The sequence below is a fragment of the Danio rerio genome, chromosome 5 (assembly GCF_049306965.1).
Source record: "Danio rerio strain Tuebingen ecotype United States chromosome 5, GRCz12tu, whole genome shotgun sequence".
NCBI classification, from domain to species: domain Eukaryota; kingdom Metazoa; phylum Chordata; class Actinopteri; order Cypriniformes; family Danionidae; genus Danio; species Danio rerio.
This window is the reverse complement of record NC_133180.1, coordinates 65149691-65176684: the sequence shown is the minus strand read 5'-3', so window position 1 is coordinate 65176684 and position 26994 is coordinate 65149691. Positions and strand designations below refer to the sequence as shown.

Genomic DNA, 26994 nt, shown 5'->3' with positions numbered 1-26994 from the left:
AACAGAAATGTCTACGATTGGCCAGAATTATCATTGATGCACTTGCTTTACCCTGCATTTAAATAAACAGTAGAGCAAATGAATGCACCACTTACTAATCAGCTGATAGACGTGGATTTCAAATGCTCCCATAAATGCTTTCAGAGCAATAATCAGCTACTGCTAGCCTTTTGGTTGTATGTCAGTGATGTGCCAGTGTGTTCTGCCATTTCTGACGGCTCCTCCCTGAACATTTACTGACCATTTCATTTTGGGGCTGAACAGAGTTGTCGGGTGACAGATTTATTATCATATTGCATAATGTGTGACCCCCTGTTGTAGATCATTTACATATGTAATACAAACACCACACTGACCTAAAGGCGCACAATCTTATTATGCAGTCTGAACAATCTGCTGACAGATGAAGTCATATTGTGTGAACTAGGCTTTAGCTTAGCATTAGCATCACAGTAACGAAGTCTGAGCATAAAAGTGAAGTAAAATGTTTTAAAAATATGACTGTGATCACACATCCCTTTCTGTATCCCCTTTCTATGAATGTCACAATTAGAGCGTCTATTTTCCAACCTGCATAAAAGGCCAGCGCTCCTCTGTCAGCTAATTACAAACCATCTCTCACTTCATCAGAGTGGATAGACTATGATTTGACTTATAGGCTAACTTAAATGTTCGCACCCTGTCAAACCAAGGGAAATATGAGCGCAGGGCTATTTCTGTGCTCCTGCAGAATGTGTCCTTTCACTAAATGCTATTCCAGAGGCCTTGAAGAGAAAGGTTATGTGAGGCCATTTGTTCGTTAAAGTTGCAGAGAGAACGAGGGTAGAAAGAGGACAGATGAAGAGAGGGGAGAACCAGCACAAAGAGTCATTCAAAAGTCAATGAAGGCTACTTGTGTTACTGTTACTGCCAGATTCACTTCTTCTGGAGCTAAGCTAAGGACTGGCTCATTTTTATTATATTATAACTGGTTAGGAAATGTGCTCTTGGGGGGGTCAGACAAGGAGAGAAGATCTAATTGCAGCAATAACTCTATTAAGCAAATTAACAAGAGCATTTATATAGCTCTAAATCTGAGCGTAAGCCGCTAAGAAGGTCGCTGGTTCGAGTCCAGGCTGGGCCAGCTGACATTTCTGTGTAGATTTTGCATGTTCTTGTGGGTTTCCTCCGGGTGCTCCGGTTTCTCACAGTTCAAAGACATGCGCTATTGGTGAACTGGTTTAACTAAATTGGCCGTAGTGTAAAAGTATGTGTGTGAATGAGTGTGTAAAGATGTTTCTCAATACTGGGTTGTGGCTGGAAGGGCATCCGCTGCATAAAACAACTACCAGAATAGTTGGTGGTTCATTCCGCTGTGGCGACCTCTAAAACAGAGACTAAGCTGAAGGAAAATGAATGAATACATACATTTTTTCTCAGCTTTTCACATTCGGTTTACTGTAGTTCTGGTATAAGTTTACTGGACTTCACCTCCCACATTCCTTTACCCCTGTCTCCATAAAATTGTTCACACCTGTTTCTTGTTAGGGAAAACAAAATACACAAGACAATACAAGACAATGACCACAGGCAACTTTACGACACTTAAAAGTGACATACTATATCGGTGATATACAAAAAAATTAAGTTTCTTTGCTTTGTTTCTTTTAAAGAGTTGTGTATAGATGACATTCAAGGGCCAGTGGTTAGATATTTAATATGTATTATGATTTGCTATGTACATAGATTTTACTATGTCTACAAGCACTTTACCTCAAATTTTATTTGATCTTCTAGCTTATTTAGTAGATAACTGACCAACAAAAAATACTTTACAATTTAGATACAAAAATTATACCAAAAAAAAAAAAATAGTTTCAAAAAGATATTTTTTCCAAGAAAAAAAAATATAAATTATATATTTTTTGGATTATTTGTTTTGTTCAGTGGAAAGTAAGGATTAAATTATTGCTTCACTGTACTTGTTGTATCACAAACCTCTGTCATATATTTGAATACTTTTTAATATGTCATCATTTTTAAGATTACGTCTTGAGCATCTGATTTTTCCTCAGTGCGGATGTGCTTTCATTTTCTCCGTCTCACTCGCGGTAAGTTCAGGTGAGGGATTGTTAAGCAACCCTGGCAGGAAAATATACATTTAGATTTCAAAGAAAATATCTTAATATTAAAGAGGAAACATAAGTTTGATCCTTTCAATGTTGTAACGAATGCCCTTAAATGATGTAGCCTTTGACAACAAGCATCAGTGTTTCTTGAAATTGAAATAAGAATAAGAGATGATAGGGTGGGGCGGTGATGGATATGGGCGTACCTTGGAATAAAATCCTGCAGGTAACTAAATATATAGTTTGCATTTCTTTTCAAAGGTTTGCTTTTTAAAGCTTCAGTTTTCATACAGATGAGCAGCCAAACTGTCAAAAAGCTGGTTAAAATATAAAACAATTGATGTCATGTAAACATTTCCTATACAAATATACAGGTAAAATAACAAACCTAACTAACAAGAAACAGGTGTGAACAATTGTTTGTAGGCAGGGGAAGGATTGTGGAAGTTGATGTCTAGTAAACTCACATCAGAACTAAACAATGTAAAAAGCCAACTAAAAATTTAAATAATTAATATTTTCAAGTCAATTTTCCAGTTATATACTGCAAATGCACGCGAGTAGTTTTTTAATTTGCAATTAATATAAATATTACAAACGTAAAAGCAACTGACATTGTAAGGCTACATCATCAGGTACACTCGTTCCTGTTTGTGTCATCAATCTGAAAACCTATGTGTGCATGGCGTCGTCATTGGAGGGCTTGGGGTCAGCATATATTTTGATCATTGGATTTTTATTTTAGAAACAGATACTGAAAAACGAAAAATGAGCCATTTTTTGATTATCGTTTTAAAATTTAAAGCTTAATTTTTTATATTGCGAGACCAGATGTGCCTACTCATTCACGGTGACGCAATGCTGCCACACAAAGGCTACTATAGGTTAATATTTTTTCCACTCAATTATTGTATGCTATAAAAAGGTATTTCTTGCGTTAAAAGGATTTTGCGTTAATAGGATTTTGTTAAAGACATATACATTAAGAACTACAGAATGCTCGTTTTTCGTTTTTCAATATCTGTTTCTAAGCTGAAAATCCAATGACCAAAATATGCACCAACCATGTCAGTGAACGAACTCTTCTGTAATATTTTGAATTTGTACTGCAATACCTACCTGAATCCCTAGGTGTCAATCCTACACACTGCACCATTAAAAGTTCTCTCTATACCACTGTAAAACTTTGTTTAAGCAGCTTAGTGAGTAGGTTTTAAAGATAAAAACCTTTTCTTCTGTTTAGGGGAATACAGGCGCTGTTATAAATCGACATTACCCACAAGACAACCAAAGCTCGATATGTTAAAAACTGCATCATAACAGAGCTTCTGCAGTCCTGACATAAGAATGGAGTTGCTGGGCAACATGTAACAAGTTCTCAATCATGTTTAGCCTATTGTTAACGCTAACAAGCTGAGCCACACATCTAAACCATCATTATTATACCTTATCTGTATGAGACAGCATCACAACCAGCTAAACAATGTTAATGAATGGTGTCATTTAGCTTTCCCATTCCATCACGAACAGCCTGCACAGTGCAACTATGAACACGTCATGGGGGGCACAATGAGTGACGTTTCTTTCATTCTGTGTCGTGATAATGGACAACCCTGCCGTGTCTTTGCCCCTCGGGCACAACAGACATGAGTTACAAGCCCAGACAACCACAGTGACTCACCAGCACCAATCTCAAAACGCCAGCTCACAGGAACCCCACTGCAATACGTGCTGATTTTCTAAGAACTCTCTTATGTTTATGAAGGCAACATTTATTTGATCTCAAATACAGGGGAAAATTAGAAAGCTAAACTAACTAAATACTGCAATTTCAAATAACGTTATAACGCTTTCTGTTTTAAAGGGCACATAGTTTACCCCTTTTTTATGATTTAATATTAATATTTTGGTTGTTCTGAGTGTGCCAGTTTAGGTTCAGTTCAACACACAGTTCAGATGTTTTTATTATAATGTGTTAAAAAGTGTCATGTTGGGGGCGTTTACACAGTTTGCTGTTTTAGGGCCGTGTTGATTCACAGTTTCGGCTTCCCGCCGTTTTTAACAGACAGGGTGACAGACAGAGAGAGAAGCTAAGCTAAGCTAGGATGAGCATTCACCCGTACATGTACGAGTCGCACACAGACCAAGCAGAGAGTACAAAATCATTTGTGTCATTAGCCCCTTTCACACATACAGACCTTTCCGGAAAATTACCGGCAATTTTTACGAAAAGGTTGTATGTGTGAACAGGTCCTTTTTGAAAATACCGGTAAACTCGTTCTGGCTATTTTCCGGAAAGAGAAGTTGTAACATTACCGGCAATTTGCCAGAATGCTGCGCTGTGTGAATGCAGAAGGAATATTGCCGGAATAAGCGTGTGCGCGTCTAGAACGTGCTGACGTGAGACGTCTGCTTTAGCCAATCACAACAGTCAGACGCATTTACGTCCGTGCGGTTTATGAGAATAAAAGCCTTTGAATATTTTTCCAGACACATTTAGCTGCTAGAAGTTAGTCAGATCACATTTATATGTTCTTCTTAATGCCGACTGTGTAAATAATCATCGATGAGATGCTTATGATAAGCCGTTGTTTGTTTACCTTCAAGCTTTGCGTGTGCCTGTGAACACGCACATATTATGAACATCTCGACATGCGAAAGTGTTCCTGCGAAAGTTGTTTACAATATTGATCATCTACAGAGTTTGTAATTTAGTCAAATGTTTACAAATACAAGCACAGCCGTTTAAAGCTCATTTGTGGTGAATGATTACAGATTACGTCCTCGCCTGTGTGAACAGCGCTTTTTTGAATATACCGGTAAAGTCGTTCCGGAAATTTTCCAGATATTTACCGCTATCACTGTGGGAAAGGGGCTTTTGTATAGTCTCTGTGTACAAGTGCCGAGCTTGTACAGCGAGACTAATAACCACACACACTGAATTAACTTTGACTGAGGCACCGAATGCGACGCGACACGGCACACCAGACACTCAGTGACGCGGCAGAAACATGAAGTGTCCCGAATCGTCGCCCCACGCAGTCCAGAACTCAAATCTTCACCAGGGCAAACACAACGCCATCGCGGGCTCCGCGGCCACCGAGCTGCTGATCCAAAGCTTCGCCACGTGCACCCCAACAGAAACCCACGCCCAGAACTCCAAAATGCACGGCGCCGCGCCACGCAAAAGGTACAAGCAATAATTCCGATCACAGCGATAATGTGGACAATATTGATCTTGTGTTGAGCCGTATGAGCTTTTCATCAAAAAAATAGAGCAAGGGTGTTCCTTTAGTGATATCGCTTTGACTCACCAGCTAAAAATGGAGGACGTGCAACAAGAAACTGAGGATATGATCGTGACGCGAGGCTGTCAATCAATATCTGTGGGCGGGGGGACCGCTCTCCTACGTAAAGTTGCAGTTGGTCTGAAAACCCCTCCAATTGGTCCACCGTTTTTATGTTGTTAAATTAAAAAAAAAAAAAGGACTGTGTGTGTTTATATCACCCTAATATGACGGTCTATACACTATCCTTGCACACATGTCTGTCCAAACAGCTTGAAAAGTACATTTTTCACCATAGGTGCCCTTTAACACACACACACACATATTATATATATTTAATTTATACCTGTCATTGTGAAGCTAGACTGCCAGCAGTCGTTCATTCATTCATTCATTCATTCATTTTGTCAGCTTAGTCCTTTTATTAATCCGGGGTCGCACAGCGGAATGAACCGACAACTTATCCAGCAAGGTTTTTTTTGCAGCGGATGCCCTTCCAGCCGCAACCCATCTCTGGGAAACATCCACACACACATTCACACAGACACACTCATACACTATGGACAATTAAGACAGCAGTTTTGACAATTTAGACAACAGAAGGAAAAAAAAACAGCTGAGTGGACACAATCGAACATGGGTTCGGACCAGGCATTCGGACCAAGTGTGAAAGCACCCTTAATCGTTTTGACAGTGACAAGTGCTGTTTAATCTAACTTCATTCATGCTTTCATTTTCCTTTGGCTTAGTGCCTAATTTATTAGGGGTCACCACATCGGAATGAACTACCATCTATTCCAGCATATGTTTTACGCAGCTTCCAGCCACAACCCAATACAAGGAATACCCATACACTCTCAAATTCACACACACACTCTACGGACAATTTAATTGATCCAGTTCACCACTTTGGATTTTCATGTCTTTGGACTGTGGGGGAAACCCGGAGCACCCGGAGGTAAACCACACGAACACTGGGGGTGAACATGCAATCTTCATCCAGAAACGCCAACTGGTCCAGCCTGGATTCAAACCAGCGGCCTCCTTGCTGTGAGGTGACAATGAGCCACCGTGCCACCCTAAATATAACTTGTTAACCTTTTTGTCAACCTAACAACTGCTGTGTAACTAGGCAGATTCACAGATTCACGGTATTGTAATTACTGCTCTAAAATATTTTATTTTTAAATGTCTGGGTAAAAACAACAGCTGGTAACACTTTATAATAACTACACACTATTTATTTAAAATTATTTATTAAGCACTAGCAAATAGTGAATTCATTATCTGTTAAGCATTAACTCTACATAAATAACTGTCAGTGAGCAGTTTATAACTGCAGATACAAATACTCGCTTTTTAGACAATCACATTTATAATGTGCTTAATAACTGCGCTTTCATACTTTGTTAATGATAAATTTTTCATGACTAAATTAAGAATTGCATTATTTACAAACCATTTATTTAAGCATATTTGGTGGTTTTTAAAGATCATTCAGAATGAGTTAGTAAATGATAAATAAACTATTCAAATTAACATTTATAACTCTAATTATTCAGACATATACTACTAGTTAATTTGTATGTTAATAAATGCTTTCTTAACTTTATACAGTTTTGTGAGCTAATCTAAAGTGTGGACTATTTATGCTTCGTAAATCCCTTATAATTGACAATTAAAGGCTCAGTTATATTTTAAACAGGAAAAAAAGAGCATGAATGACATTATTCATTTATTGAAATTGAAATGAATAAAAATAAATCTTTTCAACCTTATCTAAAATAAAATTACTGAACAGTTTATAACATTGAATAACATTGAAATGTATCATATTATATTGTTGTTGTTTTGTCCAATTTGATGTTATATTTTGGCACTCCTGTTTAAACTTTTCGGCAGTGTTTAAACTTTACAGTAATAGTCACTTTTTAGATAAGATTGCAAAAATTATTGTTTATTTAATACCGAGCCTTTAATTGTTATTTATAAGGGATTTATAAAGCATAAATAGTCCTCATTTTAGATTACAAAATTGAAGTTGAGTTAATAAAGCATTTAATAACAAAGTAACCATTACTATATGCCTGAATAATAAAAATTATAAATGTTAATTTCAATAGTATGGCGAGGCAGTGGCGCAGTAGGTAGTGCTGTCGCCTCACAGCAAGATGGTCGCTGGGTTGCTGGTTCGAGCTTCGGCTCAGTTGGCGTTTCTGTGTGGAGTTTGCATGTTTTCCCTGCGATCGTGTGGGTTTCCTCTGGGTGCTCCTGTTTCCCCCACAGTCCAAAGTCATGCGGTACAGGTGAATTGGGTAGGCTAAATTGTCCGTATTGTATGAGTGTGTGTATGAATGTGTGTGTGGATGTTTCCCAGAGATGGTTTGCAGCTGGAAGGGCATCCGCTGTATAAAAATGTGCTGAATAAGTTGGCAGTTCATTCCACCCTGGATTAATAAAGCGACTAAGCCGACAAAAAAATGAATGAATGAATTTCAAGAGTTTATTAATCATTTACTAACTCATTCTGAATGATCTTAAAAACCTCCAACTACTCTTAAATACAAATGGTTTGTAAATAATGCAATTACTTAATTTAGTCTTGAAAAATCAACCAGTCACAAATTATGAAAGTGCCGTTATTAAGCTCATAATAAATGTGGTTGTAAGTCAATAATACAGCATTTATAGCTGCAGTTATAAACTGCTTAAGGACATTTATTAATATACAGTTAATGCTTAACAGATTCACTAGATGCAAATGCTTAATAAATGATTCATAGTGTGTAGTTATAGTAAAGTGTTACCCAAGAACGTTTTTTCTCTTTTGAACATAAAAATATTTTATTTTGAGAAACATTTATAATATTTTGGAGCAGTAAACATGTCAGGCTAAATAATTCAAATGAATCATTGACTTCTGCTGTCTTCATTTGTTTCAAAAACACTGATTTCTTTCAGATTTAAAATGACATCTTTGGATATCGTTTCTGATGGATATACTGTTGTCCTAAAAAACGAAAAAAAAATGTTAAATAAAAAATCTTACACATACCTTAAGGACAGTATAGCTGAAAAGTTTGGCGGTTTTAAAACCTTGACTTTTCTAAACTGCGATAAACCTTGAAAAGGGTTATTGTCCCATGCCTGTGTGTAAAATCTACTTTTCAATAACATTAAAATAAAAGCTAATAACAAATGAAATCCAAAATGAAGCTTTACTGAATAGTGGCAACTGATGTTTCTAAATGCTTCAGTTCATCACTTTAACATTTTTCAACAAAAGTGCTTTCGCCTGCTTACGCAACAAAACTTGCTCCCATGATGAAAACGTATTGTGGGAGGCTGTTGCTAGGATATTCTGGATGGTTGCTAGGAGAGCTTTCTCATGGTTGTTTCTCCTTTAATGTAAATATGTGACATTTTCTCCATCGTCAGCCAGGTGGAAAAACATTGAATTCTCAGCATAACAACAAATGTTAAACCTCAGATGCAGCAGCTAAATATGACTTGAGGAAGTTTGTGGTTTATCACAGTCACATGTCAGTCAAGTGTCCACAGTCCACACGTATGACTGTCTGACTGGTCTGACTTGATTATTTGTCACAAGTTTCTTGCAACACTCTTCTCACAAATCTACTGAGAAATCCCTTTGTTGGCTCTTTATATTGATTTCCCATTGCACCACAGCAAGTGAATGAAGATTATGGAGAGCAAACACTCTCTTACCTTGCGGTTTGGCGGAGAGCACCTCCTTAGTGATTGACACCTTCCCGATGACATCATCCCGGCTGTGAAAAGAGCAGTTTTTCAGAAATAAAAGCAGACAATATATTAATCATCACTGTTACACTGCTGTTACAATCATTGATGTCAACCATCTCAGTAGTTTAAAGGGATAGTTCACCCAAAAATAAAAACGATCTCATTATTTACTCTTCCTCGTGTGGTTTTACACCTTTTTGAGTTTCTTTCTTCTGTTGAACACAAAACAAGCCATTTTGAAGAATGCTAGTTACTGAGACCTATCGATTTCCATGGTAGGAAAAAAATTACCATGGAAGTCAATGGGTGCCAGCAACTAGCATATTTCAAAATAGCTTCTTTTGTGAAGAAAAGAAGAAAGCAACTCAAATAGGTTGTGTACAATGAAGGATGAGTAAATGATGACAGATTTTTTTTTTTGGTGGGGGGTTGGGGGGGTTGGGGGTGAGCTATTCTTTCGAGGTAAAGAGTGAGAATTCTGTGGCAATACTGGAAAACAATATTGCAAAAGAGCTTTTCCTCTGGTTAAAAGTCATTACAAAAAACATGTCGATAGCCTCTTTCGCTATCTACATCCAGATAATTTCTGAAATGGCTTTACTAGTAAGATCATATAAGCGCTGTTCACACACGCAAGGACATTCTGGATTTTTCCAGAAAAGACCATTCACTAGAGGAGTAATGAATCGCAAACCTCACAGTTCGGATCACACAGTGTTTTTTTAGTCACGGATTGGACCATTTTTTGGATCAGCTGAAAAGGCAAGGAGACAAATGTAATTTGCTTTCCATTTATGACAGAAACAACACTGCAAGAAGCTTTTGGTTTCAGAACATAGAACTTTTTTTTTTTTTTTTTTTTTTTTAAATAAAATGAAGAAATAATCAGCTGAATAAAAATAAAAAGTCAAATATTTAGTACTGAAAAATTCACTACTGTTGCTGATAACGCTAAATGTAGAAATATAACATTATAATTTGTACAACCCATATTTATTCACTCATAAAACGTCATGTTTTATTGCTAGAAGGATCATTTTTAAAGAATTATTCAGTTATTCAGTATTATTAATATTTTTGATGGCTGGTTAAATAATATAATTGTCATATGACGGTGAATTTAATATTTAGCATAAACATCAGTTGTTTTATCTAAACTATTAACTGTTATCCCCCTACTTCTGTGTTATTTGACAGTTTGTCTCTTCATAACTAACTCAAAACACTAAAGACTAAATCTCTTGATTTTTGCATTATTCAAGCACAGATTTGAATGCAGCGATTCAAAGAATTAATAAACATATGCAAATCACCATCATTTATAATTTATGTTGCGTGGGTGTTGAGATCCTGATCTAATAGTGCAGCTTACAGTGAATGCATTAATAAACACCTATAATAATCTAAGAAACTCATCACATCCTGAATAATCTACAACTCCTTCCGTAATAATTCTATTTTACAGGAAAGCCTAAATGCTTTCATACATATGATTTGAATGAGGCTAGAGACAATTCTCTGTGATCATTACAAACTTAAGATTAATCTACAAGTAAAAAAAATGCATCTACAGGTCACGTATGTTCAACCACGGGTTGTGATCCGTACAAATCACGGATCAAGCATGATCCATTACAACGCTACCATTCACACATTCATTCCATTATAGTGTTACAGTCTGACATCATTAACCAGAAATGACCTCAAAACGGCTGCGCTTGTATTTGTACACATAATAGGGGTCAGGCTTTTGTCGATAGTTTCATTTTTATTTAAAGCTTTAGCATTTATTCTTTTGTCCCAGAGACATCCAAAAGCGCTAACCGCAGCTAAATGTTTACACATTTGATGACATTACAAATTCTGTGGATGGATGAGTATTGTGTAAAAGTTTGATGAAAACATAAAGATGAACACTTTCGCATTTCGTGATGTACATTTGTTTCTGTACTAGCACTCACTGGAGCACTCCTATATGTGCACGAGAATCACAAAGCTGAATGCAGAGCTTGCAGGTAAACTCACAGCGGCATATCACAAGCTTTTTTCGATCTTTTTTTCCACAGTTGGCCTTAATAATGAACATAGATACATTATCTGACTAACAACTAGCAGCTAAATGTGTCTGGAAAAGTAGTCAAAGGCTTTTATTATCATAAACAGCGCAGATATGAATACGTCTGATTGGCTGGAGTAGACGTCTCACATCAGTGTGTTCTAAGCATGAATGCACTCTTTCCGGCAAATGTTCTCTCTTCTTCTTTAAACAGAGCAGCATTCTAGCCAATTACCAGAAATGTTACAACTTCTCTTTCTGGAAAATTGGAACAAATTTACCGGTATTTTTTAAAAAGGGTTCACATATAATCTGCCAATTTTCCGGAAAAGTCAATGTGTGAAAAGGGCTTATGTCTACCCAGCCGGCACACAACATCATAAGACATTAATATTAGGTCAGATTCAGGTCATGACATCAGGTGACCAAAATTCAATGTCTAGCCAGCATCTAAGGACAACATTTTGTTGACGTTAAGCAACGACATCAAATTACGTTGGCATTTGGTTATTTTTAGGTTGTGTTGGAAAGCGACCAAGATCCAATGTCTGATACAACGGCAACAGGATTAGACGTTGATATTTGGTTGATTTTAGGTTGCCTTTAGGTTGGACATTGTTCATTAACGTTGGCCTGACGTTGGGTTCCGACATCAACCCGATTTTCATTTCCAAGCATAATCCAACGTCCCTATGACATCCGATGTTGACATCCTTTGTCTGCAGGATAAGTTTCATGACTTTGTCAATGTCAATTTCAAAGCAGTGGACCAATCAGAAGACTTCGGATGGGGCAAGCATTCCGTTTGTGTGCTTTTGTTTTTAGTAGCAAGTAAGTATGACAACTCGTTTAAATTAATGGCAAAATGGCAAAAGCCATTCGCTTTGACACAAAGACGCATTTTGTGTGTTAAACATTCAATGTTAAACATTCAAGGAGTCTTTTTTAGCTTGTAGCTATGCTGATGCTAGGGTGTACTGAGTGTTTCTGAGGTCAAATTCCAAACTCTAAATTTTAAGAAGATATAGTGAATTTGCTGCAGAAAACGATTGTTTAATTTTTATTCTAAACTGATTCAGTGTAAAGGTTTCAATTGTACTTTTTATCACCTATATAGTTTACATGGATTAGATTTTTTTATTTTTTTGTATTCTATGGACTTTCTTACTTCTTTTGCAGATGTTAGTTCCTGTTTCCTTTTTATGTGGATATTCATTAGCTGCGTTCACGTAAACACTAGTTTTGACATGACGTGACCAAGGGTATTTCAAAACAACAAATCAAAACAACGCATTCAAAATTAGTTGAAAAACTATAATAAAAACTATGCCAAAACATACCACCTACAATTATAACTGAAGAATGTGCAGTGGTCACATAGCTCTTTGAAAATTCCCAGGTTACAAATTGTAATTACGAGTTTGTATAAAGATGTTAACACCTTTTAACTGGTCAAAATCTTGTAGTTACGATATGATGTTAATGCAGCTTTGTCCTTTGTTTCAGTATAGCTGGTTGGTTCTTGTCGTGAATGAGAATAAATGTCAACAATGTACTTAAATAAGAAAAAAATCCCGGTCATCCTTTAAGATACATTTCTCGCTTTTAATAAACCAATAACTATGACTTTTGCTTCAATACACTCATAGTTAGCTGCTTATGAATAACTGTTAAGGTAGCAGTTGGGTTTAGGTGTTGAGTAGGATTTGTAAGTACTAATAAATACCCAACATGTAATAATAAGCATCCTAAAATAAAAGCAATCAGTTAATCGTGTGAATTGCTACCTATATTGAAGTGCTACCTACAGTATATCAAAAGTCCTTTGACGTTTTAAAAATGTTTCTTGTACAATGTCAGAATGAACTCTTTTCACAGATGTTCATAAAATCACTTAAAAGCTGTACTATACATGCCAGGCCAGTTGTCTCAATGTTACTTTGTAAAGCAACACTATGCACCTGTGCACATGCGGTCCTGTAGTCCACCATCTTTGTTCTGATTGTTAGGCACATGTTGACTGATCAAATAAAATGCAAAACATCCATATTTTTATGTTTTCAACCTTTTTTAAAGGTTGGCGTATTCCGGACCCCAAAACATTGTGTAAATACATGGTCAAGATGCATTAAAAAATGTATTTTGAACAAAAAAATGCTGTTTTTTTATCCTGCCTCAAATATTCTTACACTCCTGCAACCAACGCTGAAATAGGTTGTTTTTTCTCCTTTTTGTATATTTCCAGACATATATGCTGCCGGTTGAAGCACGGTTGGGATGTAGAACTACTCAAGCATGGAGGGCAATGTTTTGAATCACACACTTCACCTTCAACCAGTGTAAATAGTATTTGGATTAGTATAGGACCAGACCTGAGAGAGTCTTCATCCAGCACATAAAAAGACACTGTGCGGAAGTAGGGAGGAAGATGGACAGTGTATTCTTCACCCCAAAACGGAGAAAGTGTCTTCCATATTGTTGCTGTCCTAAAAGACAAAAACAAAACCTATTATGCAAACAAACAAACAAACAAACAAACAAACAAACAAACAAACAAACAAACAAACAAACAAACAAACAAACAAACAAACAAAAAAAACCTGCATGCAATATTGACAATCAAAAATATAACTAATATTTGGAAGTTTTTCCAGTGTTCCATTAAATGATTAACAATATGGTAATCTTCAGATATGTTTTGTAAACACAGCACATCACATTTTCACTCATCAGACTCATGAGGCTTACTCCATGTTAATGATTAGCATAAAGCAAAGCCTGAGGAAATAAACGTCAAACTAGGATCCATACTTAACATTTATTTACCATCAGATTTGGCGTTCCAGTGGGGAAAAAGGTAACTTATTGACCTAAAAAAATCATTGTGGCTTAGAGTACACTCACGTAGTACCACCGTAGATATCAATAGTGTGACTGTTAAACCTTTCTGTTGGCTGAAAAATATGTTCTTTTTATAGGCGCTAGTGTCAGAAAAGCAATGATGAAGTAAACAACACATAAGACCCTAAGTTCAGTTTAAACTTTCAGTGTTCGCATTGCTTTTAGTCCCAGCTAACCTACCCCACGCACCATGCTAAAAGCCAGGGCTGGGGGAATTTAGATATTAATGATTATCACAATAAACATCATATATGTGTATATATACAGTTGAAGTCAGAATTATTAGCCCCCTTAAATTATTAGACCCCCTGCTTATTTTTTCCAAAACTTCTGTTTAATGGAGAGAAGATTTCTTCAACACATTTCTAAACATAACAATTTTAATAACTCATCTCTAATAACTAGGGATGTAACGGTATTGTAAATACCGTCATACCGCAATATTAATTTTTTTCGATATTACCGTAGTCGCATGACTCGGTAAAACTATAGGTCTTCTGAGAAAATTTGCTCAGGCGAATGAAGCGAACGGGAGGTAGCGAAAACTACAATTCCCATCAGCCCATGCTTGACCATCATCCCTTGCGGTCAACAGATCCAGTAATGCGGAAATGGAGTGTGCTGCTAGAAGCGGGGATGTAAAAGAGCTGGAAAACTCTAAAGCGGGTGTTGTCGCCGCGCGCGTACTGAATAGCGGTGTTGTCGCGCGAGTTCTTATCAGCTGTGTTGTCGCGCGTACTGAATAGCGGTGTTGTCAGCACACTGTTCAGATTGATGCAGACATGAGACCTCTATCTCACTCATGGTTTGTCCTCTCAAGTGGGGGAAAGACAATGCACAACGTTACCCACTGCTGTCAACCTGGGCCAAGTCATATCTCTCTTGTCCCAGAAACCTCAGTCCCAAATGAGAGGGTTTTTTTCTGTTGCAGGGGACATTGTAAATACCCAGAGATACCAGCTTTTACCAGATTATATTCATATGATAATTTTCCTTTAAACCCATCTCTATCTAAGTGAGTGAGTGATTAAATGTTGAATGTGATGAGTTTTCAACAATACTAAATTGAAACTTTATTTTTTTACATGGTTTAATATTTTTTTGTTATTAAAATGGTAACACTTTACAATAAGGTTCATTAGTTAATGCATTTACTAACATGAACTAATCATGAACAACACATGTACATCATTTATTAATCATAATTGAACATTCACTAATGCATTATTAACATCCAAGTCCATGCTTGTTAACATTAGTTAATGGACCATGAGTTAACATGAACTAACAATGAACTGCTGTATTTTCATTAACTAACGTGAACTAACATGAACAAATACAGTAGTAAATGTATGTAGGTTAATTAGGTCACTAGGCAGGTTAGGGTAATTAGATAAGTTATTGTATAACGATGGTTTTTTCTGAGGACAGTCGGGGAAAAAAATATGCTTAAAGGGGCTAATAATTTTGTCCTTAAAAAAAAAAAAGGTGCTTCTACTAAATACTGATCAAAGGGTCAGAATACTTAAGACCATGTGATATTTCATTTTTTATATATATACATATATATATATATATATATATATATATATATATATATATATATATATATATATAAATCTGCAAAAATGTCAACAATTCTGTGTTTTTCTGTCAATAATGATTGCTGTGTGAACATTAATGAGGAAAAAAAAATCTTAAATGATTTTAGCAAATGGTTGCAATTTAACAAAGAGTGCAAAATTTAATTCTAATCTCAATACTTTCCGTACTCAGTGTATATTATAACTTATAGACAGATATTAGCTTCTAAACAGACTTTATTTATAAGCCACACAGTTATTATGTGTTTTATCATCAGACAGGTCTTCACTTTGAAAAATATTGGGTTCCACACAATTCCTTCTTGTTGCCCAACACATATCGATTAAGTTAACTAAACTGTTTCTATTCTTTTTAAGCCTAGAATTCACTGTGCAATTTTGGCTCTGATTTTGTGCTGAATTCACACTCTTGCGACTCTTCTTTTAAAGAGTAGTTTGTCGTGCTTTGTTCATGCAGTGTTCGTACAAGTGTGTATTAAAGATGTAGAGCGGGGGGGTTACTACATTTCACTGTGAGAAACACAAAATGTGGTGTAAGAGCGTGAGAACAGGTTAAAATGCATGAGATCCCTGTTAGTTTTTGTGCCCTCAATGCACCTGCACAAAAAACAGAAACAGACACACAGTATTCAATACTAAAAGCACTGGTGCAATATCAATGAATATACAGTATACCAGAATACACGAAACAATTAAAACTGTATGATATTCTGTTCATATCTTTGTGTCATACAGATCTGATTATATTTTTTTCATTCATTCATTCATTTTCTTGTTGGCTTAGTCCCTTTATTAATCCGGGGTCACCACAGCGGAATGAACCGCCAACTAATCCAGCACGTTTTTACTTCCAGCCGCAACCCATCACTGGGAAACATCCACACACACTCATTCACACACACACTCATAAACTATGGACAATTTAGATTACTCAATGCATCTGTACCGCATGTCTTTGGATTGTGGGGGAAACCGGAGCACCCGAAGGAAACCCACGCAAACGCAGGGAGAACATGCAAACTCCCCACAGAAACTCCAACTAAGCCGAGGCTCTAACCAGCGACCTTCTTGCTGTGAGGCGACAGCACTACCTACTGCACCACTACGTATGTTGTTTTTTTTGACTGTGTGTGTTTCTGTAAATAACTTCCTTCAATTCAAACATGACCATTAGCACAATAAAGTTTTTAAACATTTTTCTCAAATAGAGATTCCGAACATGCAGAGAACATTCAATAATAGTTTCCATAAGCTAACTGAAACATTAACAAAATGTTCTTGGAGCATATTTGTGTTTGCTGGGGTGGCAGCGGCAGTGTTTTCATGCATATAATATGTTTTTTTTATTTCTCCACCTCCTACTCTAAACTCCATGTGGAGCAGCAGGAATCAATATGCCCACACTGTACTGCCGGTCACAGCACATATATATATTTTGTGTGTGTGTGTGTGTGTTTGTGTGTGTGTGTGTTTGTGTTTTGAACCTCCACCATCAAACTGCTCAAATCAAACGAGAGGTTTGTTTAGTATGACCTTTTATACAGCTGCCAAGTGAGTAGGTACACAAGCAGTACAGCCACACAGCGGTCTATGGCACAGGAGGGATTTCAATTATGTGGCACAAATTAAATTAGTTCTGCTTCACTGAAAATTTCATTTCTAACCTGTTTGGGTTAGGAAAATAGACTTATTACAGGCTGTATTGAAGCCCAGAGCCAATATTAGATCACCAAACACTGCGTCTCAAATTGAAATGTCAGAAAATAAAAATAAGAAGCATACCTACCGAATTATTGCTTCATTATCAATCTTCACGATGCAGTATGGATCACTGCTTCCAGTTCTGCAAGTGAAATCAACAATAACGTTAGAGAATGCAAATAAACTCTGAATAGTTACAATCTCATGATCACACATGATTGGTTTGTGCAATCAAGAATGTTCACAACATGCTAATTAGGATACTTTTGCTCTGTTAGATCAGCAACAACCGACAACAGGAAGGTAATACATTACATTTATGGTTCTATAGATTGGAATATGAATTTCTATGGATATATATATATATATATATATATATATATATATATATATATATATATATATATATATATATATATATATACACATACATATATATATATACATATATATATATATATATATATATATATATATATATATACACACACACACATGTGTGCGTGCGTGTATTATTATAACCACAAAGGATGTTATAATTTCATTCATACAATAAAAAAAACAAAGTTTTATTTCTTTCTTTTTATTTATTTAACCATGATAATCTAACCATAGTATAGTAATTTATAGGGTAACCACAATTGGTTAAAATGTTTTTATCTCTTTTGATAATAAATTAGGGTTATTCCACCAAATACTGATGCAACTTTTCTTAAACATTATGGGCCCTATCATACACCCAGCGCAATGTGGCGCAAGGCGCGACGCAATACTTATTTGGTAGTTTCAGCTTGGCGCAAGAGTCGTTTTGAGGCGTTGCGCTACGCTGTTTAAATAGCAAATGCATTAGCGCTCATATGTGCGCCCATAGGCGTTCTGGTCTAAAAAGAAAGGCGTTCTGAGGCGCACTGCTGGCGCGTTGCTATTTTGAGAAACTGAAATAGATTTTTCATTAGACCAAAACTAACCCGGTTTAAACTCTGACGCTTACACACTGCTTAATACGCACAAGAGAGCAATAGGCAAACATCTTTACATATGAAAAAATGTAAATATTAAGGAAACATATAGGATATAAAAAGAATAGATATAGGATATAAATATAAAGGATTAAAATATTACAAAACACATTATTTTCTAGCCTACATAAATATGAAAAATCACTGCTTTTATGTCTTCTTCATCTCGGGAGGCTTTTTCAGTTCACTCATAACAATTTGCTTTTGTATAATGTTATTATTATTAGCAGTATTATTTATTATATCCATATTTATATTTGTTTTATTAAAAACAAGCTTAGATTTGCCCACCCGCAGGTTTTAGACCATATGGGGCACAGCATGTGTTTTAGGATATAACTCAGGTTTTTGAACACACTTCGTTAATATTGTTCATTTATTCGTTTGCTGGAAATTAGAACTGAATTTAGAAATAGTTTTTAAACGAATATTTGTGCTTAACAAACGCATTTAATTATTTACAGACTAATTGATGTCTGTGCGTAAAGGTTTCCCTATCCAAGAGCGAAAGTAGATCTATTATCTCTCATTCTCACGCAGTAGATGCTCCGTTTAACAGTTTTCTGTTAAAATAAACTGTTAACTGTTTGCTTGTGAAATGCTCAGTTTTTCCACTTAGACTTACTTTACATCCTGTAAATAGTGAATGCGCTTATGGCGCAACGCAGCTGGCTCTTAAAGGGAATGGGGGATGAGACTCTAATTGGTTTATTCTCAAAACACACCTATAACTCATTAAGAAAATAAACTTAACCCTTTTAGACCATGCGCCACGGCGCAAAACGGATTTTCCCGTCCGTAAATTAGCAAAAATGCGTTCTGACACGCCCTGAAAGCGTTTGCGCCCTGCGTTTTGCGCTCTGCGCTCTGCGCATGGATCGTCAAAATAGAGCCCTAAGATTGTGTTGTCTAAAAATTATTTTTTATTACTTTATGTTCTAAATGACAACATGTTTATTTTCATTTGGATAAATGCCAGAATAATAATAGTTTACAGAATAAAACAGAAATGACATTTTAATAAATAAATAAATAAATAATAATAATAATAATAATAATAATAATGGTTACGATTATCATGCCAATGATTCGGTTCAATTTGATATCTCAGTGCATATTTTACTTAGCAACAAAATAATTATTGTATTAAAATGTATACATATATTTATATTTATATATTACATGTAATACACTTTTGTTCTTTAAATACAAGCAGTCAAATATGTTCTGTACCTTGACCTGCTCAAAGAAAACACTCTATTTCAATGCATCAAACAAAACTTAAGTACATGCACAGAACAACATGAGCATTTATAGCAAATAAACTAATGTAAAATGTATCCTGCGTGCTTTTTGAGCATTGTTGAGCAAGTTCTTAAACGCCTATGATTGGTCACGCACTAAACAGAAAAGGTTGCTGCTGTGGTGGTCATGGAGGAGTGGAGAGCATGAGACTGATTCCTGTGACACTCCATGGACAGACGAGTCTTCGCTGAGGTCCAGCTTTCCAGCCTCCGGCATCTAGACTGCAGCTTTGCACGTTTAGCCAGAGGAGAAATGGTCGTGCCCAACTGAGCCTGGTTTCCCTCGAGATTTTTTAATTTTTCACTTTTGCCAATTGGTGAACCTTTTTCCTCGCCGTTGTCGCCACAAGTTTGCATCGTTCGGGATCTGTAAAGCTGCGCATCGATTGATTTGCTCTTCAGTGTTTGGACTCTCAGTAGTGATTATTAAACCACACTGAACTGAGCTAAACTGAACTGAACTTAAACACTGAAAACTGAACTGCACTATATCAATTTACTATGATCTTCTATGTGAAGCTGCTTTGACACAATCTACATCAGGGGTCTCAAACCCGCGGCCCGCGGGCCATTTGCGGCCCTCAGTGCAATATTTTGTGGCCCGCACCGACCGCTGTACTCTGACAGAATCAGCGGAGCGGGGAGGGAGAGCGATCCCCGCTCCGCTGATTCTATCCATACACAGCGCGCTTGTCACTCAATGCGCGTTGTCGCGCGCGTTCTGATCAGCTGTGTTGTCGCGCGCGTACTCAAGAGCGGTGTTATCGCGCGCCTACTGAAGGGCGGGACCGAGTGTGTGTCGCCTCGCGGGGGCACTTTTGATCATTTTGGAAGGGCGCTTTCTATGCAAGACTAAAAAGGGCATGTGCTCTGCACAGGTTGAGCCCTATGTGTGCACGTGCCTGCCCTGCATCTTATATATATTGATATTATAGGTAGATACAGACTGGTACAGACTGATGTGACTGGAGTGGGGTGGGGGTGTTTTATTTATACATATATACGCCTTTTTTTAGGTGAGGGAATGGAAGTTTTGAGTGAGTTCCCCCACTTTTTTCCCTAGGACTTCAATAAGTCAAAGTACAGGTCTAGACTTAATGATGATCATCTTCAAGCCATACTGAGGGTCTCAACTGCTTCCGCTCTAAAGCCAAATGTGGTTCAGATTTGTGAGAAGAAGCGCTGTCAAGTCTCTGGCAGCAAGAAGTAGGCAAAAGATGCCATGTTCAGAAGAACTGTTCATAATCTTCACTCAATGTTCTATTAATGTTCAGGACACTTCTTGTTCAGAAGAAATAATTAAAACTGTTAATAATGACATTTGAGGACTTTTTTTTTGTGAAATCCCTTATGCGGCCCAGCCTCACCCAGACTTTGCCTCCTGCGGCCCCCAGGTAAATTGAGTTTGAGACCCCTGATCTACATGGTAAAAGCGCTATACAAATAAAGTCGAATTGAATTGAATGTTTTACAGAGCAGATGCCCTTCCAGCTGCAACCCAGTACAGGGAAGCACCCATATACACTTATTCTTACACACATTCATACACTGGGCAATTTAGTTTATTCAATTGACCTATACTGTTTGTGTTTAGACTGTGGTAGAAACCCAGAGGAAACTCACGCAAACATAGGGAGAACATGCAAACTACATACAAAAATGCCAACTGGTCCAGCCTGGACTTGAACCAGTGACCTTCTTGCTGTGATGCGACAGAGCTAACCACTGAGCCACTGTGCCACCTAAAAAGTATAAACAATTAATTAAAAAAAAAACTACAGATTTTTTTCTCTCTTCTCAGAAACACATTTTGAATGTATAAAAAATAAACTTGATTCTGATGCTTGAAAATCCCTTTTGATGTTTGACACTTAACCCATCATCCTAATTATACCAAACTACACTCATATTGTTGCCAACTTCATCCAATTAAACAAATTCATTAGGGGTAAATGTGAAATCCTCATCTCATAAACCACACGCTTAAGCGTTCATTACAGCAATATAATCACGCCTTCCCCTTAATACCTCTATTTGTGCTTGCGTTCGCCATACATTAAGCTTTTCCAATCATTTTCATTTCCACAAGCCAGCGTGCGATAAAAAAGCACTCGCAGGTGCTCTCAGATGAGCCACGAATTGACAGAAAGCAAGTGTAGAGACGTGTAACGTCACCGTGAGGATATTGAAATTCCTCTGTGGAGGTAATAACTGCCCTTGGCAACTTTGCTACGCTGTATGAGTGTTTGCGTGCGTGTGGTGTGTATGTGTGAGGAGAATGAGTGCATCATGCGGTGATTCATCTTCGCCTGTTGTTATCAGTGTAATAGGGAAACCTGTGGCTGTCAGAATCAGGTGCTACATCAAACAGCAGCGCGGCTTGGCAGTTGAACCACATACTATCATCCTCATGCCACCTGCACGCTGAGGATAGAGATGATCACAATAGAGTGTCTCCTCTGTCATTCTCACTGCTTCTCTTATCTTCGGTTGCCATAATGTGTTGTTTGGGGACTGAGAGAGACACTAGAGTCAGTTTACGATCCTTTTTTTTAATGTCCCACATGTGATGATGAGAATTAAATAATAGGTTGCATGTCTTGTAGGGCTGCACAGTATATTGCTTTAGCATCGATAATGCAATGCGCGAAGCTGGAATAGCCATATTACATGATGCAATGTAGAGTCGGGATTATAGTTGACAAGAAGCTACATTTCAGAATAGGGCTGCACAAATACTATAAAAAATGCAGGGCTCCACAATTTATTCATGTCGTCCCAACACAAATCCGTTAAAGGGGTGGTCCACTATGATATCATATTTTAAACTTTAATTGATGTGTAATGAAGCTGTGTGAAAATAAACAGCATCTCTGAATGTAAAATGCTCAAAGTTCAATGCAAAGGGAGACCTTGGTTTTTACAGAGCTAGTTTAGCAAAGCCTACAATGAACAAATTTTGGGGACTACAAAAAAATACTTCCGGGTCTTGTGAGATCACAAACGTACTTTTAAAGCACACGCACACTGCGCAGCTAAGGACCGTGGCCAGAGGCGCAGTAACGTTACAGCAGAGGGAGAGCTAAGATTCTATCCAAACGCTGCTATTTCCACAGAGCTTCTTCTGTTTCTGTATTTGGTGACATCTTATTTTAAAAGTTCGAGTTGTTACACTTTTACCAATACTGCTTTATCAGCACTGCATTTATGCATTCATTTTAAAGGCACAGAATGTATGTATTATTTTTTTCTGTATTTTTTTACAATCTTTTTATTCTGTTTTGGGTGGGTTTATAATACATTACTAAAAAATAAACGTATAAATGGTTCTAAGTTTTAAGTTGCCTTTTTAAAAACTTTATTTATATGGATTTTTATAGATTAACTTAAAATTAAAATAAAATAAAATAAAATAAAATAAAATAAAATAAAATAAAATAAAATAAAATAAAAAATATATATATAAAAAAATTAAATTAAATTAAATTAAATTAAATTAAATTAAATTAAATTAAATTAAATTAAATTAAATTAAATTAAATTAAATTAAATAATAATAATAATAATATAACAAACATCCTGAACATTTATTTCCTTTTTCCGGCCTTAACAGAAGAGACTCATACCTAAAGGTTATAAAACATCAAGTATGCATATGTAAGCTATAGGGTGCATACACAACACACAAAAAGTAAGACAAAAATATAGACAGCGTAAACCATTTAAAAGGTGCCGAAAACCCTTATTACAAGCAGATCCATCCAAGTTGTGGCCGGTGTGAAAGGCATAGTTACTAACAGATAATAAACAAGAAAAATAAAATTTAAAACAAAGAATTTTTTATGAGTTTTATGAGAAAAGGTTATGAGATACAATATTTATATATGCCCTAAGAACTGTAAATAATCCAGAAAGATGTCAGAAATGAAGACCATATTTCCAAATGTACTTCTCAAATCTCAGCGTAAATGTGACCTCAGCTTATAATACCTCAACTCATTGACTCATCTATATGCTTTGGTGCTCAATAGAGTAGCTTTGGGTTTTCAGAAACGAATTAAACATCTTGTCAGCTATCGTGGTAAAAGCAATTACCAAAGATAGTTCCAAAGATAGCAAATAGGGGTTCAGGTTTAATAGGGAAATCATTCATATCACTAAAAGATTAAAATAATAAGCTGCCTTTTAATATTTGATCATAGATAAACTGTGATTGGAATAATGACACTTCATTACATTATTTTTAACACATAAATAATTGTATACTCCCATACTGAAATTACTTACAAAGCATCATAAGTTTTAGGAAAAAGGTGGACAGATGTCCTAGAAATTCAAAGTCGACGTGAAAATCCACCCCATTATCTGGGTTTGCTTCATACTGAAATTCATTTTTCACTTTGTTCTGTTCAATCAACATGACATAACTGGATGTTCTGGTGAAAAGGCGCTTTGGATAAAAGCATCTACTAAGCGAATATATGTAAATGTGGCATAAATGTAAAAACAGCAGGTTTCTTTCTGGCGATGCAAGACTTCTCCAGTCATTTAATCCATTTAAACCTCACCTCTCCACAATTAACTGCAAACGCATTCAAAAGCACTCATGACTGCACTTCTAAACATTGAAAATGGTTACTAAAATAGTGTACTACTGTAATTTTGACATTGCTATGGCAAAAACAACTTGAATTAAACATGAAAGGTATGTACAACTGATGTACATTTACTGTAGTAGTAGTCTAGAGCAGTGGTTCTCAAACTGTGGTACGTGTACCACTAGTGGTACGCAGGCTTCCTTCTAGTGGTACACGGAGGAATGAATCATATCATGTACATGCTACACACATTTCAAAATTTATTAAAAATGATATATATAATATGCCATATATGACATATAGCCTATATTTCTGAGGTAATCTGCCACATTTTTTAACTGTGCAGAGTTGTAGCTGCTTTACTGGGCCTACTACGCTACTGTATTTCAATACTACTCATTTTGGTGGTACTTGGAGAGACAATTGCTTTCTGAGGTGGTACTTGATGGAAAAAAGTTTGAGAACCACTGGTCTAGAGAATACTATAATGCATCATGAGAGATCATGTGCCGTATTAGTTAAACTAACTGCTGAAACTAACAACAGTCATGGCAATAAGATAATATTTGTATTGTTTTTATAATGGTATACATTTTAAAGCAACATCAATAATCTCCACAATTAACTGCAAACACATTCAAAAGCACTCCTGACTGCACTTCTAAACATTGAAAATGGTTACTAAAATAGTGTACTACTGTAATTGTTACATTGCTATGGCAAAAACAACTTGAATTAAACATGAAAGGTTTGAAATTGCTAACGCAATAACAATGTTACAATATATTTGTATGTATTTCATAATAGGAAGAGCCAGTTTCAGCATGGCTAAACGTATTGCTGGTTGATACTTTTGGACTTTCCAATAAAAAATACTGAATCGAGCTTCAAACAATTGAAAGGGAGTTTTTTGAGCATAAAAAGTGTAATATGGTTGTAATTTTTACATTTTTTATTTACTTGTACATTAGAATGCGTCAAGTCGTACTATTACACATTTATAGCATGATTTAGAGAACACAACAAGCATATATATATATATATATATATATATATATATATATATATATATATATTTATATACTAAAAATATCTTATCAGGCATATCTAGCTGCTCCGGTTTACCCCACAGTCTCTATACGCGTTCTATAGGTAATTTGAATAAACTAAATTGTGTGTGTAGTGTATGTGTGAATGAGTCTCTATGGGTGTTTCCCAGTACTGGGTTGCAGCTGGAAGGGCATTGGTTGTCTAAAACGTATGCTGGATAAGTTGGCGGTTCATTCCGCTGTGGCGACCCCTGATGAATAAAAGGACTGAGCCGAAGGGAAATGAATGAATGGATGAATGTTGGAGGCCACTGACATCCACAGTAGAAAAAGAAATAATAATGAGGTCAATGGCAACCAGTTTCAAGCATTCTTCAGAACATCTTTTGTGTTTAGAAACTAAAATTTAGAACAAGTAGAAGTAGAAGAGTAAATAATGAGATAATTTTGGTGTAAATTATATGCAAAAAAAAAGGACAATAACACTGCAATAGGGCGTCACGGTGGTGCAGTGGGTAGCAGCCTCACAGCAAGGTCGCTGGTTCACGCCCTGGCTAGGACAGTTGGCATTTCTGTGTGGAGTTTGCATGTTCTCCCATGTTCGTGTGGGTTTCCTTTGCATGTCCAGCTCCTCCCACATGTGGTATAGGGGAATTGGGTAAGCTAAATTGTTCGTAGTGTATGAGTGTGAATGAGAGTGTATGGATGTTTCCCAGTGATGGGTTGCAGCTGGAAGGGCATCCGCTGTGTAAAACACTTGCTGGATAAGTTGGCAGTTCATTCCATTGTGGCCACCCAAGGTTAATAAAGGGACTAAGCTGAAAATAAAGTAATGAATGAACACTGCAATAACGAGTGTACAACTGATGTACATTTACTGTAGTAGCTAGAGAATACTATAATGCATCATGAGAGATTATGTGCCGCATTAATTAAACGAACAGCTGAAACTAACAACAGTCACAGCAATAAGATAATATTTGTATTGTTTTTATAATGGTATACATTTTAAAGCAAAATCAATAATCCTTTCTGATTTAATAAGCAGTGTTCTGATCTGATCTGGGCTGTTTATAGAAACACTTGCAGATGTTTTACAGTCAAACACATCATTCAAGCGCAGTTCAAAAACATATTGTCTATGTAAACAAAACATGTTCAACCTTTTCTTCACCTGCCAAAAAAATTAACTAGGCATATTTAAAAACATATGTTATCTTTAATATTACAAAGTTTGTCTTAATGGCACATTATTTTTACTTTTTGAAATTTACAGCTAAATTTGACATCGTATCAAAATAAAAACTAATTTTAAAAAAAGCTAAAAATACAATAACCTTGTGTTAAGCACAGTACTGCTAGGGCACTTTAAATGGGATTTATCGAATACTAACATGGCAATATAAATGCAAGCTTAAAGGGCACCTAAAATAAAAGTTAGTCTCTGATGTCCCTAAAGTGTGTATGTGAAGTTTCAGCTCAAAACAATCCTTGGATGTTTTATAACTCTTTGGCTAAGTTCACACTGCAGGCAAATGTGGCCCAAATCTGATTTATGTTTTGCCCACATGTGATTGAGATCTGTTTTTGTCATTAGGCATG

The 26994-nt window shown here is 36.3% G+C and overlaps 1 protein-coding gene and 1 long non-coding RNA gene across 4 annotated transcripts in view; one reads left to right on the top strand and one right to left on the bottom strand.

The window, feature by feature from the left end:
• The window catches only part of LOC141385635 (uncharacterized), a 118820-nt gene that overhangs the window by 43540 nt on the left and 48286 nt on the right, over positions 1 to 26994 (top strand). The window lies entirely within an intron of this gene.
• The window catches only part of rasa4 (RAS p21 protein activator 4), a 104354-nt gene that overhangs the window by 70977 nt on the left and 6383 nt on the right, over positions 1 to 26994 (bottom strand). For all 3 annotated transcript variants that reach the window (XR_012406038.1, XM_005171995.5, NM_001099451.1), the window contains 3 exon segments: positions 17508 to 17564; positions 13589 to 13702; positions 9125 to 9186 (listed from right to left, as the gene is read on the bottom strand). Coding sequence is in view for 2 of the 3 variants with exons in the window: in XM_005171995.5 (XP_005172052.2) it covers positions 9125 to 9186; positions 13589 to 13702; positions 17508 to 17564 (233 nt within the window). In the remaining variant the exon portion in view is untranslated.